The sequence below is a fragment of the Corvus brachyrhynchos genome, unplaced genomic scaffold (assembly GCF_000691975.1).
Source record: "Corvus brachyrhynchos isolate BGI_N302 unplaced genomic scaffold, ASM69197v1 scaffold10, whole genome shotgun sequence".
Taxonomy (NCBI): domain Eukaryota; kingdom Metazoa; phylum Chordata; class Aves; order Passeriformes; family Corvidae; genus Corvus; species Corvus brachyrhynchos.
Window position 1 is genome coordinate 7,514,194 of NW_008236180.1, and position 18,167 is coordinate 7,532,360.

Genomic DNA, 18,167 nt, shown 5'->3' on the forward strand with positions numbered 1-18,167 from the left:
GCTATTAAGTCAACATGTTAGATGTGTACCCCAGACTGAAACAACAAAGCCACATCTTTTAAACATCATGTAAGACAAGTGAGTTAACTGCAGCCAACTCCATATTTTTGGGTACTACATAAGCAGCAGAGCAGTGGTTTAAAAAAAGCAAGTTACCAACCAGCTGGCTGTACTAACAAACAAGAGAAGATCCCTTCCCAGCACAACAGGCCCCACAACACTATGCAGATATTAAAAGCACTTGATAGTTTTGATTGACAGAAACCTGGCCTAAGCAGTTGAGAACTGTGCATTTCATGCAGTCTAAGGTAAAAGCAATGTATTAAATAACTTGGCCCTGCTAGAATTTGTCAGGCCTTGCCCTGCTTGGCAAGACTGTGTGTGGCCTGCAGTTTCTCAGACATGGTGCTGCAGAGAAAGGAAGTGTTACACAAAAGCTGCATTCTCTCTGCTGTTTCCCCCCATCCCTTCTTTGCACAAGATCTTCTGCCTTTGTCTGTGTGTACATAAACCAGGGAAAAGCTCCAGTTTCTGAACACCAGTAGTCAGGACTTCTGGAAAACAGCTATTCCAGTCATTTGTACATGTAAGCTATTACTTACATTCCTCTTCTATAATTAAATTGCTATAGAGACTGTTTTTTAAGATGTGGAGAATTTTGGAAGCATTTATAAACAAGCCAGCATATTTATAAACAAAGCTTTTTATTAATAAAATGTTTACACCTTTTTTTTTTTTTTTTTGCACAATACATCAGACTGGTAGGGATTTAGCATTTTATCATATTTATAAACAAAGCTTTTTATTAATAAAAAGTTTTACCCTTTTTTTTTTTTTTTTGCACAATACATCAGACTGGTAGTGATTTAGCATGTTATTACACTATAAAAGTTTATTATGGATGCTGAGGCTGAAAAGGCTGTTTACATTATGTCAAATCAACATTTCTTTATTTGCATTCTATGCACTATATGGGAGTGTAACAATTCAAACAAAAAGGAGAGAACAAAAGCCTGGTTTTCCTCATTAGCATCTACAAACCAACAATACAGACAAACCTGTACACGCTCTCAGGACCAGCCCAAGAGAAGACTAAAAAAAAGTCTCAAAACATTCATAAGCTTGGGAATTCATCACTACAATATCTCATCACTAGTAATCTGACTACACTTCATGCAGTGAAGCAATGGTTGGAAATTTGTGCAGTTTACAGTGCTGCAAATGCTCTGTAACTTTGAGCGGCTTACGTTTGTTTTAGTAAGAGATAATATAGTAAGAAGGCACAGACCTTTCAACCCTTGTAACAGGTTAACCCCATCCTAGGATGAAAAGGCAGAATGTTGTTATGAGTGACAAGAATTGCTGATACAAAGGTTAACCTTCACATCTAATTTTACAGGCAAACATTTACTACACTGCAAGAGCTCTATGCATATCAGGTTATTTTTGTGTCCTGAACACACAAATGCAGTTTCTCGTTAAGAAAAAACCCTTTTTTTTTCTTCATTGTCCTCAGTGTGGGGGGGTACAAGTGGGAAAATTGCCAGGAAGTCTTAAGTGTCTCAGCTACAGAATGCAATCCATTTCTGTGCCTTAATTAATTCACTGTCACAGTGTCAGTGTTGGATACACATAATTCAGAAAGAGGAAGTACAAGAAAGAAAGTTAAAATGCAGAGGAGTTGACTAGAGGCTTACAATAACTTCTTGCTCCTCCAGGTGAATTTGCTTTTAGCCTTCATTATGTGGTAAAATACAGTCATGGCACAGGTCTCAGCTGCTGTAACAGTTTCATAAGGCTGTGCTAATGAATTACCATTTTGCTTACAAATATTTGCTGCTATGACAGATACTTCTAGAACTTTGTGGCAAAAGAGACACTCACCACCTATTGTTGTCTAAATCCCATAAGGAAACAAAGAACAAATTGCCAAGAAAACATAATGGATTTAATAGGAAATACATACTGTAACACAAGTAAAAGTGAGGCAAGATAGTAGCGGTGAATCTATCAAGGTGTCAGAGTTACAGAATATTCAAGTGCAACAACTGGATGGAATATCACACTCCCAGTGATGAAGAGCATGACAGAAGAGTGGTCTGTGTCCTTCAACATTTGAAAAAGGAGTAGCAGTTGGTTTGCTCAATAATATGTATGTGAAAACATCAACAGAAACCAAGCAAAGCCCAACCTTCTTAAAAGCAGGTGACCTTTACAAAGGCAATTAGCTCCTTAAATAAAATTTACAGTTAGTGTTTAAGCAAAAATTTAAGGACATCAATTTGCAGGTTGCTGTAAACAGGAACAGCAAAATTGATTCTTCTACGAAGTCTTTATTCTTAGACTGAGAAAAGTCATCCTACTGCCTTGGTTCTCCATGTAAAACAGTGAGCACCAAGTCACTCTCAGCCATTAGAACTTTTCTAAGTATTTCTGAATTGCACTTTGTAGCATGTACACTCTGACAACACTATGTTAAAAATTCAGGGTTGGGTGGGGTGGAAGGAAATGGAGGGGGGGAAGGAGGAAAAAGCTGACCCTAGGAACATTTTGACATGTCAGAGGCTAAGCTCATCAGTATTCTTGGATTTCAGGATAGTCTTATATCCCTTGAAAGATTTGTTATCTGTGACACTTTAGGGATAATATCTGGTAATGATTGTTTGATTTTTTCCAAGTCATGCATTTTTGACTGTAGCTGAGCAAGAAGTGGTTTGCATTCAGACTTTTGAGACCTCCAGAATATCAGAAGGGATTTTTCAGAAACATTGGTATAAGAAGGCCTAAATAATTTTAGGGAATTATGTTTTGGCACTTGAATGCTTGCATGATATACAAATATGTATTTTCAAGCATATTCCTTTTGACAAGCTGGAGCCATATGACTCAAAGGAAAACTAACTTTTTTTTTTAATACTAGAACCTATATTTCCATCTCACATTATTAATTTACACCATCATCACATTTCTGTAAATCTTCTGTCACCTACCATCACTAGGCTGTGATCTACTATTAGAGATGGGATCTGAACATAAAACATCAACAGTTTTCTTTAGGGAATTTTTTGCAGATTTTTAGAGGCTTAATTCCAAGTACACAAGTCTCCTGCTTTGAATAACTGACTTGTGATGTACAAACCATCTCAGGTGGCTGTAAAATGACTTCCTGACGGAAAAGTTAAGAAAGTTTCTCCTTCTCTCTCAACTATGAGCCAAACAGCCTTTTTTAGAGGCTGCAAGTACTCAGGAGAGATACGTGAAGCCTTTTTACAAAATGAGCAGGCAGCGTAGAAGTTGAAGCCAGTGAATTATGCAGGTTCTCCTCATGTTGGAGATGATTTTACCCTGCTTGTCTGTAGCTATTGCTGCTGAGTGAGATTCACTCCAGGGTGAGCAGCTCCACTCTTCTGACAGCTTCTGTCCTGTAAATCATCTATTCCCAAGATAGTCTTTGCAGATTGCTGACACAGCATACCACAAATAGTCTACATCATCCTTAACACACACTAAAGACTGTTTCACAAGCAAGTCATTCAAATATCACTGCTAAAGCTTCCTTTTCCAACTAATAATGCATTATACTGGAATTTAACACTAATGTTAAGGAAGAATTTCAGCTTAACTGTGTAACAAAATCTTGCTGAGGCTAACTTTTAAACCAGTCAAGATTTTCACCATGAATTACTTTTTGATAACTAAAATGAAGCTTTAACCAAGAATGTAGTTCTCCCTCAACCAGGTTAAAGGATTAGACTTCCAAATCAATAAGTAGGTCCTGTCTCCTCTCCTCTTAACTCTCTTCCCAAGCAAGTGAATAATCCTTCTTGAGCAGGCTGGTAGCATTAAATGTAAAGCAACACATCAAAGACTCCAGTCTGCATAAAGCCTCCCTCTAAACCATTAACTGTCTGATCCTGCAGCACTTAAAGGAAGGGTGTCTCTGATGTCAGCAGGGATCTGAAGTGCAGTGATTTGCTGGACCTAATAACAAAGTCTTTACCTTCACAGCAACAGCAAAAGTTTTCAGAATTGTCTTAGAACTTTTCAAAGCACCTATAGCAATTTCCAGTAGTACGATTACTAGATGCTCCTGCTATTAAATGCAAGCTTCCAAATTTCACCTACTTGGGCACTTAATATGCCAGTTTTCTGCATGTACATAAAATATCCTACAAAACTACCTACAGCACAGATTAGGAGCCTGGCAAATCACCTAAGTGACTGTTGCAACAGAGGGTCAGATGAAGACACCTTCCAAAACCTGGAGAGCACATTCAAGTTGCTCCAAAGCTTAAGAATGAAATATTTATCAAATTATATTTTTGTTCAATTCTATAACTTTCATGAGAAAGAACTGGTGGTGTTTAGAAGTTGCAATAGTCATATTTTTTTCAGCTAAAAAATGCTCTGGATCAATGATATAACACACACCTCGTTACATTTTTACATACATGACACTTTGCCCTTTCAAACTTGTTCTGCAGAAATTAATCTGTGCAGTGTGCTCTGGGGTGACCCCGCTTGAGCAGGGAGGTTGAACCAGATGACCCACTGTGGTTCCTTCCAACCTGAACCATTCTGAGATTGTGTAATTCCCTTTGACAGTATCTGAAAGTCTAGTCTCTCTGATGAGCTCCACTCATTAGACAGAAAGACACGGTGCAATAAAACTTTAATCCTGAGCTTTTTTAACAACTTCTTACCAGGAAAAGTTATTAAAAATTTAGCTGGAATGGTTGATAATCAGCACTCCAAACACTCCAATACCAATGTATCTCCAAATAGAGAAGCTATGTTAGGACAAAATATAATCAATTCCAGCAAGTCTAGTGCAAGATGAAAGCAGCTGACCTACCAAATTATTAATACAAAAGAAACCATTTTTCTCCACCAAAAATGAAACAATGAGCATGTGCATCTCATGCAGAGAGGATTGCATTCCAGCTTTCAGCAGGGCCAGTGATCAATAAACACTTATCTTGACTCAGGAGAACTTACATCAACCGTCTGACTTTTTAAATAGGCAAGCATTAAAAAAGCAGCCTCACTCCAGGGTTGGTAGTTTGGACAATCTGAAACACTGGTTGTTTCCATGTGTTCATTACCTGCAGTAATTCAAGATCAGAACTGCAGAAAGAGTAGGATGTATGCCCATGAAGGATTGCATGAGTTGGATTTCTTGGGCTCTCTAGAAGCATGGAGCCTGTAGGACTGTGGCAAAGAAGGCAGAATTGGCAATGCAGGCAGGGTAAGGAAAAGGCATGACAAAAATGTAGTCACCAAATATCATTAAACTCACTGACCTGTCCAAAAACCTCATTGTACTAGTTTGCCTGTTTTGCTCCAGCTCTCCAAGAATTTTCACTAACACAAATGAAAAGTCCTTTTCATTTCTTACAAATTTTCATGCATTTTCTTCAGAAAAAATACTTGAGATGACAGAAAACCAGATTAAAAAAAGAATAAGCATCATCATGACCTCAGTTTGATACTAAAGCTAAACAGCATATTTTAGTATATACTCAAGTCTATTAAGCTCTTTTTCTTCAAAAAGTATAGAAGTTTCTCACTAGTGCTGGTAAGAAACAAAAAGTAAAAATAAATAAAATAGCACAAACAGGTATGGTCAATCTATAGTTTAATTGAAAGCCTACTAAACCCAATACAGAATAAGCTAAACACTGATTTGCTAAAAACCCTCACAGATGAAAAACCCCAGGAACCAAGAGGTAACGATCTACATTACCACATGTCTTAAGGTTACTTCCTATGTGTATTTTTGTGCCCAAAATAGGAAGGACTGGGTGCACCCCAGATGAAAGCTTGTTCAACAGACAGGCCTCATGCTGCCCCAACAGGATTCTCTATTGGCCCTTTCAAATGTCATTGAAAGAGAAAGAATTTCATCTGCCTCTGGATGAACTCACAGTGACAATACCTAAAATGCAGGAAAAAAGCCCTGATGGAGATTCCCTAAGAGTTTATCCCTAGGTGTGGAATGGAAGGAGTGTAGAAGATTGTAGTTCTTTTTACTGTTTTTACATAATTTATAACACTTTAAACACCGGTCTCATAAATATAATATGAACACTTTACACATGCCAAGCAATTAAAAGCTTTCCCCAAAAACTTGTAGGTCTTCTCAGAACCACTGGCAGCATCTGTTTACAGCATCTCTTTTTAGTAACCACTTAATTTAGTCAGATCTACAAGTAATTTTCTTCAAACAACATCTTAATATTAAAAAAACTTGTAACAACAAAAAGATGCTTATAAGCATATCAGTTTGCCTTAAAGTGATTACAGTCAGCATGAAAAAGAAGATTGTCTGTGGTTTAAGATCTGTTGCTTGTGTCCCCATCCCCAGTGCAGATCATCTTTAAATAAAAAGTGCAAATGGGATTTGGGGACTGGATGGACTGATTTGCCTACTGTTTGTCTTCAGTTGCTTATTCTGTAGCCATCTCACATCAACTGTCCTGTCATACTTTGGATTAGCTACACCAAAATTTAAAATAAGGCTCACTGAAGAAAAGGAAGAAATGACATCTAACTTCCAGACTTCTCCTAACACAATCTCCCACAAAAGTGCTCATTTCCCTTTTTACCAAAAAAACCTCCCAAAACCTTGATTACAAAACTACAAAAACATTTCAGTTCTACCATCCATGTAGTCACTTTCCAATCAAGCAAGGCCAAAAAAAGTGATGATGGATTCCCTTTGAATGCAAGAGACACTGCACGCTGTGGAAGCCAGCAGGCTGCCCTGATGACTGCAGTCTTTTCTGCACGCGTACGGGTGTCAGATGAGCCAGTCCCTTTTTTGGGGACCTTGGGTGTATGAACACCAGCAGATAAAGATCTAAGACTGATAATATAAACCCAACATGAACTATTAACTTCCAAGACCACCTACTGTATAAACAAGTTTGATTTTCTAAGGGGTCAGTCAACAGCAGCTGCGCTTTGTCACCGATGGCTGTCGTCGAAGTTTGAAGCCCTTCCCACTGGACGGGGGGTTGGTGTCAGTGGATGGAATTCTGCGACCTACAAGGAGGCAGGAAAAAGAAATTTATAGGAAATGTTATACTTGAAACTAATTCTAAGCATCCGGTGTATGCTCTTTTGTATGTATACAAAAATGTGTCTTCAATTAGCTGTAGGTCACTAGGGAAGACATTCCTGCCCAGCATGATGGCAGCAACAGTCTGTGTTATGTCTGTAAGAGGGACGGCTGCACAAAAAGACAGCAGAGGCAGTTTGAAGTCAATTTAGCAACAGTTACACTTCAGGCTCATCTAGATCTGGACAGCTGAGCTGTAAAAGCACTTGGAGAATACTTTGCAGGATGCAATACCATCTGGAATAGCTTGAGAACAACCATCTTGACCTGTATTTCCACAGATCACCTGCATCAGGCTTAGCAAAGGAGTGCTTGTAGAGAGAGCTGCTTTAGTCATCTCATCAGTCTTTAAAATGGACTGTTCCTGGTTGAGCATTCTCTTCTGAGGAGGATTTATGATTTCCTCCCCTCCCCCATAGTTTATTCAAGATCAATTTTAGAGAGCAACTATTAAGTCAGTAAATAAGGAAGCTAACCTACAGCACATATTTTTTACAACAGCTTCAATACATTCAACTGATTCTATAAGACCCAATTTTTTTTCTTGATGTTTCTGTAGTTAGACCCCTTTTCACGAACAGGATGACATACCTGCACATTGGTGCTGCTACCAAATAATATTGCATAGAATTCACTTTGGAATACTGTCTGCTTTTATTAACGCACATAAAAAGTATCATTGTTGTCCTCACCACAAATGGGACAGAAAAGATTTGCAATTTAATATGAAAAACCCCAAGGTACCACAAACATACTTGTGGAAAATCTACATGCAGTAGTTGCTATTCCCCATGCAGTAATCTGGCATTTATGAATTCTTGTATTTTTAAAAACACACTTTTTTAGCCTAAGTACAAGCACTAAGAGTGAGAACTTAACTTCTTTTCTCAGATGTATAAAGTCTGGGTCTTCCTCATGCCATTTCCTTTCCCTTCCATAACTTTGGAAGTACTAATTGAAACATTCAATAACAGACATGGTGTGATGATACTGACTTCTGACATGAGTACCCTATTTGCTATTTACCCAGCAGCATCACAGTAGGCTGAGAATCTCTAGAAGGAATATTTAGAGGTCATTAGATGACCAGAAAATCATTCAGCTCATTTTGCAGTTTGTAGTCATGTCAGATTAACAAATTTAAGTCAGTATATTCTCACCCAAATAGCACAAAAGGTAACACAGAAATCAAATTTCTACTTGAACTTCTTGCAGAAGAAAGTACATTAACTGTTTAAATACTTACTAATTTCTATAAAGAGTTCATTAATGTTTATTGCATTTTTCGCACTTGTCTCAACAAATATTGCATGAATGGAATCTGCATAGTCTTTAGCATCTTTTTCCATGACTTCTCTGGAAAAAAAAAGCAAAGAAAAATTCATGAATGCAGAAGAATCCCATTACTCAAAACCTTAAGGGACAGATTAAGTTTTTAAGTGTCTCCTATAATGACTATTTTACCTGTTTGGCATCACAGCGCTCCCTCATGCTGAAGCTGCTGCTCATTCTTTACTCTGTGCTGTCTCCCTGCCTTGAGGTTCGAGCATAGTCATGAACTACCCAAGGCCTTAATCCATCTGACAACATTACAGTGGTTTTGTCTTGAGTGCTCTAAGTTTAGTTCTACAACCAGTCCTTCTGAGGTGTGTTATTCACCCCCCCCCGCTTTAGATGTCCTGAGAAGATCCTAAAGCATTATTTCCAATGATCCTGTGCATTTCTTATGACTGTTAACAAAACCAAAGCATCTTCCAACACTGCACAAATCATCAGCACAGCATTTACTTTGTGTGAAGACGTAGCTATAAAAGAGGAATAATTTTATACTGAGCATACAGAAGTGTAAAAGTTATTCTGCACCCCAAAGAAGGCAAGTTGATGATTTTGTATCTTTCCTTAAAAAAAATGAAAAATACAAACCCTAGCAGCTGTAGGGAGATCTGGACTTTATGTTGTATCACTTTACATACAATTTCTACAATACACAGGCTACTTTCAGTAATGAGGGACTTTAGAATATCAAGAGCATGGACTTTGATCAGCGACTCAAATATTGCCTCTGACTAAAGTACAAGGAATCTTCCTCATTAGCTTGAATAGAAATGTTTACACTTATGATGCCAGCTGAGCATGTGAGACTGAATTCTGGTCTAAGTAATTTTACACTGTATTTCCTTCAAAAGACATGCTACTTCTAACAAAAGTTATTAGACCTCACTAGATAACTTCTAGGTATTAACAATTTGTAAAACCATACTCAGAACCACCTTTGCCGTGGTTCTTTAAACATGTAACCAGCTGCCTCCTTTGAGGCACCAGCTGTGGTGCCTTTTGCAGTGAAACCTAAACCCAAGAAGTTTACACACACCTTCTTTCTGAATTTTGGCTTATTTAACCAGAGCATCAATAAAAAAGGACTTCTTTTGTTTTTAGTACATGCCTTCCTGAAAGTTTGGCTGTTCGTAAAGTTTCTCAAGAGCTTTTCCCGCTCCCTGCAACTATTTTGGCCACAGCCAATTCCACCCCAATATTTAAGCAGGGAAGGAAGGCACCTGAACAAGCAAGTCAGAAAAACCTACACAATGCTTTCCAACAGGCTTGGTGTTTTTCCTAGCAAAATGAGGTGCTACAGACTGACAGGGGCACTTCTTGTAAAGTGAGGTAAACAGCTTCTATTACACTATAGTTTCACAGGCAGTTTAGGTTTGTGTAACTTGGCACTGCCACCAGAAAAGGTAATCCTGTCTCCCCGTAAACTGCTCATTCCTAACCCTGCTATCCCCACACCGTTATGCCAGCAAGTGTTCATGGTGTGAGAAAGATAAGTATACTTGGATCAGTTGTTTTCTATTTTTTTTAAAGGGTTAGTTTTAATTTGGATCCATTTTACAGCGCAGTTTACTGCCCAATCACACGTATACTCACATCAGCACAGGGGAGGAAGTGGATGAGACCATCCAAGGGCAGACTAACCACATCTTTGAACAGCAGAAACAGCACAAACCCCATGTCCTCTGACAGCCCAAACCCCTTATGAAACTACAACACTAGAGCAGAACAGCTTAGATTGTTCTATACCTTTCAGCTGCTCTAAAATCTTGAAATATTTAACACTAGGGCTTCAGGAAAACCCTCAAAACTGACAAGAGTTATTTACCTGACATCATTAAGATCACACTTATTTCCTGCAATAGCTACAACAATGTTGGGAGGTCCATGCTGGCGAAGCTCTTTAACCCAGTTCTTTAATGTTGAGAAAGTTTCCTAATATGGAAAAAAAAAAAAAAGAAAGAAGACGGAAGGAATTAAGAGTCAGAACTGGCCCATGACACAAACAGAAAACCCCAGAAATCGTAATGCTGGGCCAAGATCAAGTTTCTTACCTCTTTTGTGATGTCATACACTATAATGGCTGCTGCTGACCCTCGGTAATACATCGGGGCTAAAGCACGAAACTGGAAGAAAGACACCAGACAACATAAACCTGATCTTCCACCAAACTCCAGAATCTCACTGTCATTACTGTTACTATTGAAAAAAGTGAAAACCAAGATCACAGCAGTGGAAAACTTTCCTTTACAGTCACAACTGGTCTGTGCAGTAGAGCACACAATCTCCCAGGAAGGCATTGTTCTCCAAAGGCCGGGCAGTAAATCGTGCGGGGCTCAGCAGCTCACCTACTGCAAACAGCACAAAGGCAAGCCTGATCTTATTTTGCCTAGATTAGAACCTCTCACTTAACAGACTGTCTACACAAACATGCATGTGCTCAACTTTAAACACCAAACAAGGGCAAAAATGCAGGAAGAAGCAAGGTCAACTTTGACCAAGACAAAAATGTCAAGAAAACTACCATATATTAATGTTGATCTGAAATGTTCAGAAGCTGCTGTCAACCTCTAGCCCCATGGATCAGTCATCAGTCTTAAATGCTAGAAATGCTGATTTCTTCATGATTTAACTTATGGCTTTAAGGATTTTGCTTCAATTTTCCCCTCAAATTTAGAAGCATGTTTAAAATTAAAAAAAGCAAAAGCCCATAACTATGTGCCCTGTTGCAAGCAGAGCTTTAAGGAATATACTAGATAAAAGGCTGCAGTAATTTTCTTGTGATTTTCAGAATTAAATCTACTGCAGGTCTGTTTGCTTGGTAGGGCCTGTACCTTTGTGTGGACAGAGCCTTATGAATCCAGGTCTAAAAAAAAGTGATAAAGTCCATGATCAAGTTGCATCAAAAATATCAATGTAGCATTCTTAAGAACAGTGGGATATTCTGCCAATTTAAAAAAAGCCAAGACAACTAATCTTGCAACCAGAATTCTCCATCAAAGTGCAGAGTGAACTGCATGTATTGGTTCCATGTAAGCATATATGATTTAGAGCTTTTGTGCATCTTATTACTCAGGGTAAAAATAATGAATTGGATACAGTTTTTCATAAAGGCTTATTCATTTCTAATAAAATACCAATTTCCTTTTGCTTAGTACTGTTCAACTGAGAGCAATATAATAAATCATAAAAATCTTGCTATAAAGCAGAATTCCAGACCATTTACATTTGGCTCTCAAATTCTATTTTGAAAATAGGATTTTGAACACAAAGTTCAGAATATAAAAATATTTAATAGTGGGAAAGGGAAACATGGGCAGGCACTCAGTTCACATTGGGATATAAACCCTCTCTTCCTTCTAAGTACTAATATAAAGGGAAATATATTTGGTAAACCACCACTTGGACTGGTTGCAACCTGGCCTTTTGATTATTTCACTATTTACATTGGGAATAAACCAACTTTCACTTGCTGATTTTGTATTACTCTCATTTCCTGTCTACTAACACTTAGATACTTTTTTCCACCTAAGAGCAGTCGGCAGATAAAATATATTAATGAAACAGATGTTACCAGAAACACTGGATTTTCCTTTTCCAATTTTTCCAAAGACTTCAGCTTGTCCCCCAGCCTCCAATTTGTGTTTTGACAGAATTATTAAGACAACATATTGTAATTATGCAAGGAAACTCAAAACTGTTAGGTAAGAAGGCAAAAATCCTCATTACTGTAAGTGACCTCCTATGAATTTAACTCGGTGGAGAAGAAATGAGAGAAGAAATAAGGTGTGTGCGTGTAAATGAGGTGTGTGAAGCGACTTGGTGCACATTTCCACCTCTGGAACAAGGCTATCCAGCCACCCTGAAGCCATGGAGAGCAAGGGGGTACCCAGAGCAGTGCAGCACTATTTGCAGCTGGGCTTTTGAAATGGGAATCAGCAAACTCTCCTCAAGAAGCCAAGACTATGAATTCCGTGCATTCCACATCATAACTCAGCAGAGACATTTCAGTTCCAAGAATGGTGTGGACATTTTTGGTGTTCCAGATGTATTCCATGGAGGGAATTCCTTCCATAATTCATTGTCAGATAGGTTGCATGACCAGAAAACTGTGCTACAGATTTCAGGGCCAGGCAGGTATACAACCCATTAGTGACAGCAGTGATAGTGCTGTCCTGCTCTGGAAAAAAAAATCCTTGCTCACACTTCACTGATTTCCTCGGTTATACTGGGGTCTCTCAGTGACTTCTCTCAGACATGGAATATAAATTTCGCAGGTATCACAGCTCCTGGGTCAGAGTCCTGGAAAGACATCTTTATTGAAATCAAAAAAGGAAAGGTATCATGCAACTTATATGGAAGAAAATTAAAGAGGTATCACTGAGAGTCTAAAAATAGACCAGGAACATGCTGGTCATGTACAGAGATGCTTCCTCAGATTAGATGTGCTGAATCCAAATTACAGGGTCCTCCCATTGCTTACACAGTTAAAGTGAACGGGATGGAATGCTAAAATGTAATGGATGTTTCCTGCCAGATAGTGGCAGGCATGTTTATAAAGCTTTCCATTTAAGAGTACCAACCTCTAAAAATTCATACTCTACCTCTCAGAATATCACTTTGCAGCATTAACATTCCAGAATGGGCTATGATGTTCACTTAAGACAAACTATTTACAGCAAATGCTGACTGGCTGCTAGGAATGGAAGGGCTCAGGATATTTTTGATAACACAGATACTATTGGACATATTCCTGGGGAAACATCCCTGACAATTTCAGTTTGCTTTACATAGTGCTGTTGGAAGGAAATAAATTGTCATTCAAAATCTACAGCACTAAATCAAAATACAAATATACTTGAGTTACTTCTAGACATCAAAGCTATTACCAAGCCAAAAATCTGGCAACTCAGTTCCACCAGGAATCCTAAAGGTCAAGTGCCTGTGGATAGGGAGGACTGAGGTTTTACAAGGTGTTTGTTTTGTTGGTTTGTTTTTTTATTTGGGCTGTTTCTCAAGCCAATCCTGAAAAGTAGTACAGCTGTATTTGCCAGTTGTTATCCTAAAGTAATAATCCAACCTTTGTCACGGTTACCTCACATCCTAAATAAACTCATCATGAGTAACTGGCAGTTGCCAGTAGTTCACTTGCAGTCAAGAAACAGCAAGAGTAAGCACTGTTAATACGGCTACTGTAATTTCTACCACTGTTAGTAGTAATATATAAGCAAACAAATTCTCTAGCAAAGTCTTCCTTTTAAATTCCAAGTAAAAATCATGCAAATTAATTAGCTGAGATCTCATCTGACTAGTCATTTTCTTCAAAGCTTTTGTTGCCTCCCCTCAGAACGATGCATGCTGCAGAGATCAAAACCCCAAACTAACCAAATTAAAATTTAAATTTCAAAGTAGATTCCTTGACATAGCTTCTAACACCATCAGATTTGATTAGTAAAACTTTACAAAAGAATACAAAAGCAGCTATCACCTGTAACACTGCTTGAAACTCTGCTTTGGAAAGCTTAAATCTACATCCTACTCACATTTATAACCCTAACAGTAAAGCTAACAGAATGTGTTAGCAGTTGTATATTTTTCCAGAATCAACGCCTTACTTGTACTATGAAACATGGTAATTCATTTCACTTTGATTCTTGTGGTGCTGCACTGGCTGCAAATATTGCAATTGAACGTTTAAAACTCAACTAGAAATGGTACTAGAGAGAGCTGCTGGCTTCCCCCCACACCAGCCTTGTTTTCTTCGGAAAGACCACTCCCTTTCAGCGAATCTAAACCCAGTCTATTGTTCCATCAACTCCTAAGTATAGGAGTTGATGAAACAATAGATAAGGCAATCTTACAGATAAGGTAATCTTCCTTACCTTTCTACTTCAACCATGACAACAATGAAAAATAAAAACATATCTACAGCACCCACATCCAAAAGGAACCTGCATAGAAACAAGTGTTCTAACACGTTTGTAAAACCAGATCACTTTGTGACTTTCAGGGGCAGAGTTAAAAAGCAACCCAAGCTCTGGCCCAAACTTTCCCCACAGATAATGACTTTACTTACCCGCTCCTGTCCAGCTGTATCCCAAATCAGGAATTTATGCAGCTCATTTTGATACTGTACAGTCTTGGTCATAAAGGAGGCTCTGAAAAAAAATGCACAGTTCATGCTTTTTGAGAATATAAATACCTGCTTAGAACATTCATTACCACCTTGTAAAAAGGTTCACATTCCAATAAAAGTGCTTTCCCCACACATAAACCCATGAACTGATGAAGAGTTTCAGATATAAAGGCTGAAATGGAGAGGATGACATTTCCTTTCAGACACTGAAATTCAACTAACAAAACACATCATAAATGATAAGTTTTAATTGTTTATAAGCTTTAGATAAAAAATATAGGATGTATGACCAAAAAACCCAGAAAGGTCAGCCTTTTAGCAACATCCTTCCTCACAACAATCACTTCAATGCACACTGGAAACTTCTGGGGGGAAAGAGGTCAAATCCTTCCCTTTGTACCAGCTTTTTCTATCTCTGTATTAACATTCAGGTAAGTGCTGGTAAATCCATACTTGGGAATAAAACAGGAGATGGATATCACTATTGGTAGGTGTTAACAGGACAAAGAAATCAATAGAGTAACTTGCTTGTTGTCTGCACTCTGTACAGCTTCCAGATCCTGTCTGGCATTACATATTTTAGTTTGCAGAGGCTCTTGGACTTCCAGAGGACAGAAAAAAAAAAAAAGAAAGAAAGAAAAAAAATCTCTCCTATGCTTCTCCCATTGCCCAAATTCTAGATGTTTTATAGTTAAATATTGCAAAGTACTTTTGTGGTTTATTTGATGTGCTTTAGCTGAATGAATGTATTTCCCACAAGAACATGAATTCAGTGACCTACTCTTCTACAAGAGGGAGTTCTTTGCTGTATCTCTTACCTGCAGGAATATTTTTCACTAGAAAAACCACACACTGAATTCAAATCCTTGTACAGCTGGAACTATAGGTGACATAATTGTTTTAAGCACACGAGATCCTACACTGTGAACTTGAATACCTTTTGTGTGATTAAGTCCTGTCACTTGAAAATATTGCAGAGCTTCAAGTTTGTTCTTCTGTCAGTTTTGACAGGATTCTGAAGGCACCGGATCTTCTTATAGTACCCCAAACTTGCTGTACAGTCAGACTCAGACAGCAAGAGTCTTTCAGCATGATCAACAGCATTAAATACCTGAGCCCAGGACGCTGAACTTCAGTTTATCTTGGGGCTTAAGAACCACTTAATGATGTCCCTGACACTTTTGTAGCGAACGTAACTGCAGTCTTCGGACATGTTTCAATGCTATAAGAGGACAATTAGCTAGCTACATTAAAGAAAGGGAAAGGGAGAGGCTACACAATGTTTCAACTGTTAAGAAGTAACCTTCTCGCCATTCCTTAAGCCCAGAACATTTGCCAGATAGTGTGCCAAACTCCAAAGTTAATTAGTGTTTTAAGAAGCCAGATATAAAGTTGCAACACCCCTAAAAAGGAAGAGCCTAGATGCAATGCATTTCAACATCATTTACTAGCTGATGTACTTCTGCAACAAGTAAGGAAAAACAAAGTGATAGGAGTATCTCTTGTAAAGCACAGCAGAGACTTTCACTTCCTTAAGACTGCTGCATCAAATCTGAATTCTCTTGCCAGTATGGAAACTGTTTCCTAAATCATAGATTCTCACTGAATTTATCTTACGTGGTTCTATAAACCAAAACATCCCTACACAGTCAATTTGAACGGAACAGTTGCGTTTCTATAATTCACATCACAACTAAACCACCCCAAGTAGTACCTAGCAAGAGCTTAAATGTTTCTCAAAATTCTTTGACAATTGAGTCAACAAAACCTTTCAAACTGGAGTTATCCTTGATGACTTTTAGTAGGAATAATGTCTTTATTACTAGGAGTAATGTTTTGTTACTAAATTTCCCAGCTGCTTCTCCCAGCCAAGTAGGCACTATAACTACATGAACAAGATGCACCTGAAAGCAGTTTGATATTCCTTTTTGATGCTATAAGGAAAGACTAGATATTCTGCAGTACCTAGAGGTATATGCTGGTTAAATGTGCCCTCACCATCCTGAGAGGAGAAAAACTGCACAATTCTGACAGGACTTCTGCAGCTGCCCATATCAGAACCTGAGCAATGAACACTGAGAACAACAAAGTGTGATTGCTCAGCTAATTCTAAGAGGAATGAAAACAGGACAGGAAGCAAGATCATATCTCATGAACTCAAAGACCCAGGAATAAAGTTTAAACATTCTCAGCTTTAGTTGAGCAAGATGCTCAAAGCTCTTCTAATTTTTACTTTGTTCTTTCCACCTACTAGTCTAAATGAGGAAATAAATGCAAGGTATAAAAAAAAGTCAAAATTAATTTGCTTAAAATTTTGGGACTGCGTATCTTATTGGCCCTTCACACAACCCCTGCATTTGGGCAAGTCTTGATTCATTTATACCACTACAGCAAACTACCAAAATACCAAGTCCCCAGACCAGTGAATGATTTTGTTAAGACTGTTAAGAGATAGATTTTTAGTCTGTCACTTCAAGCAACTATAATGATCTCAGTACTGTCAATAAACCTCTGTTACCAGGGAAATCTAAACAAAAACACACTTCTTACAGAATGTCTTGCAGTTCAATGTCAGTATTTATACCCAAAAAAAGAGGGGGGTGTAAGGGAAAAGAGAGAGATCATGGGGACCCCAATTTTTCAGAAGGACAGGATGAGACACAGCTGATCTTTATCAGGAGGACCTTTTTTGGCTAAAGCTGTAGCAGAGCCCGTGTGACACCTGAGACAGGAAATTGTACTGACACCCCCACACACCTCGTGGCATCAAGCAAAGTCTGTCCTCCCATAAGCCTAAAATTGCTTCTGATCAAACCAGCCCAAAAGACACTTGCTAAGCAAAAAAAAAAAAGACAGAAAAAGAAATAAAAAGATCCAACCACTAATTCCTGATGCTTGCCTTTCCCTCTATCCATTCAAAGATTTGAGATCAATAATGTTGCTGCTCTGAGGCTCAACTTTCAAATATTCCCCTTACCTATGAGACCAACTGCAAAAACAGTTTCATCAGTTAGATTTGTGTGCATTGCATACAGATGTGTAACACTTTAACTAACTAATAGCGAGACCTACCTGAATTAGTATGTTAACCACCCTCAAGAACCTAGGAGACTTATTGTACTTGAGCCTTAAAAAAATAAAATTAGAAACCGTGGAGTTGCATAATAGCTAGATGTTGAAATTTAAGGGTTGTGCTTGAGAAAAGCATGCTGTCTCTTTAGCAGATGCATCCATAGTATTCACTGTTAGCTTAGCTTAACAATACAAAATGGGTCCAGACCTTACAAATGAAAATGGAAGCTACAGGAGTGCCAGGAACACTCCTACGTGTCCTGAGGTAGCTCATGAGCTTAATTAAGGCAGCAGTCATGTTTATTACCACACTTAGCTGCCACACACGAAGAATTCTCAAGTGATCTATTCAGGTAATTTCATTTTATTCTTGCATAAATCACATTTACTTCATTTATTTTCTTACCCTATTGTTGGGTTGATGTTGGGATCAAAGCTATCTTCAACAAATCTCCATACGATACTTGATTTGCCCACACCAGTGTCCTAAAAAAGACCAGAAGC

The 18,167-nt window shown here is 38.3% G+C and overlaps 1 protein-coding gene across 1 annotated transcript; it reads right to left on the minus strand.

The window, feature by feature from the left end:
• Positions 1-785: 785 nt before the first annotated feature.
• RAB22A (RAB22A, member RAS oncogene family) lies at positions 786-18,167 on the minus strand. Its single transcript, XM_017734700.1, has 6 exons — positions 18,070-18,167; positions 14,532-14,613; positions 10,510-10,581; positions 10,284-10,390; positions 8,370-8,479; positions 786-7,047 (listed from the first exon to the last, which is right to left on the minus strand). Exons 2-6 carry the CDS (start codon positions 14,601-14,603, stop codon positions 6,950-6,952), a joined length of 459 nt encoding a protein of 152 aa, XP_017590189.1. The 5' UTR covers positions 14,604-14,613; positions 18,070-18,167; the 3' UTR covers positions 786-6,949.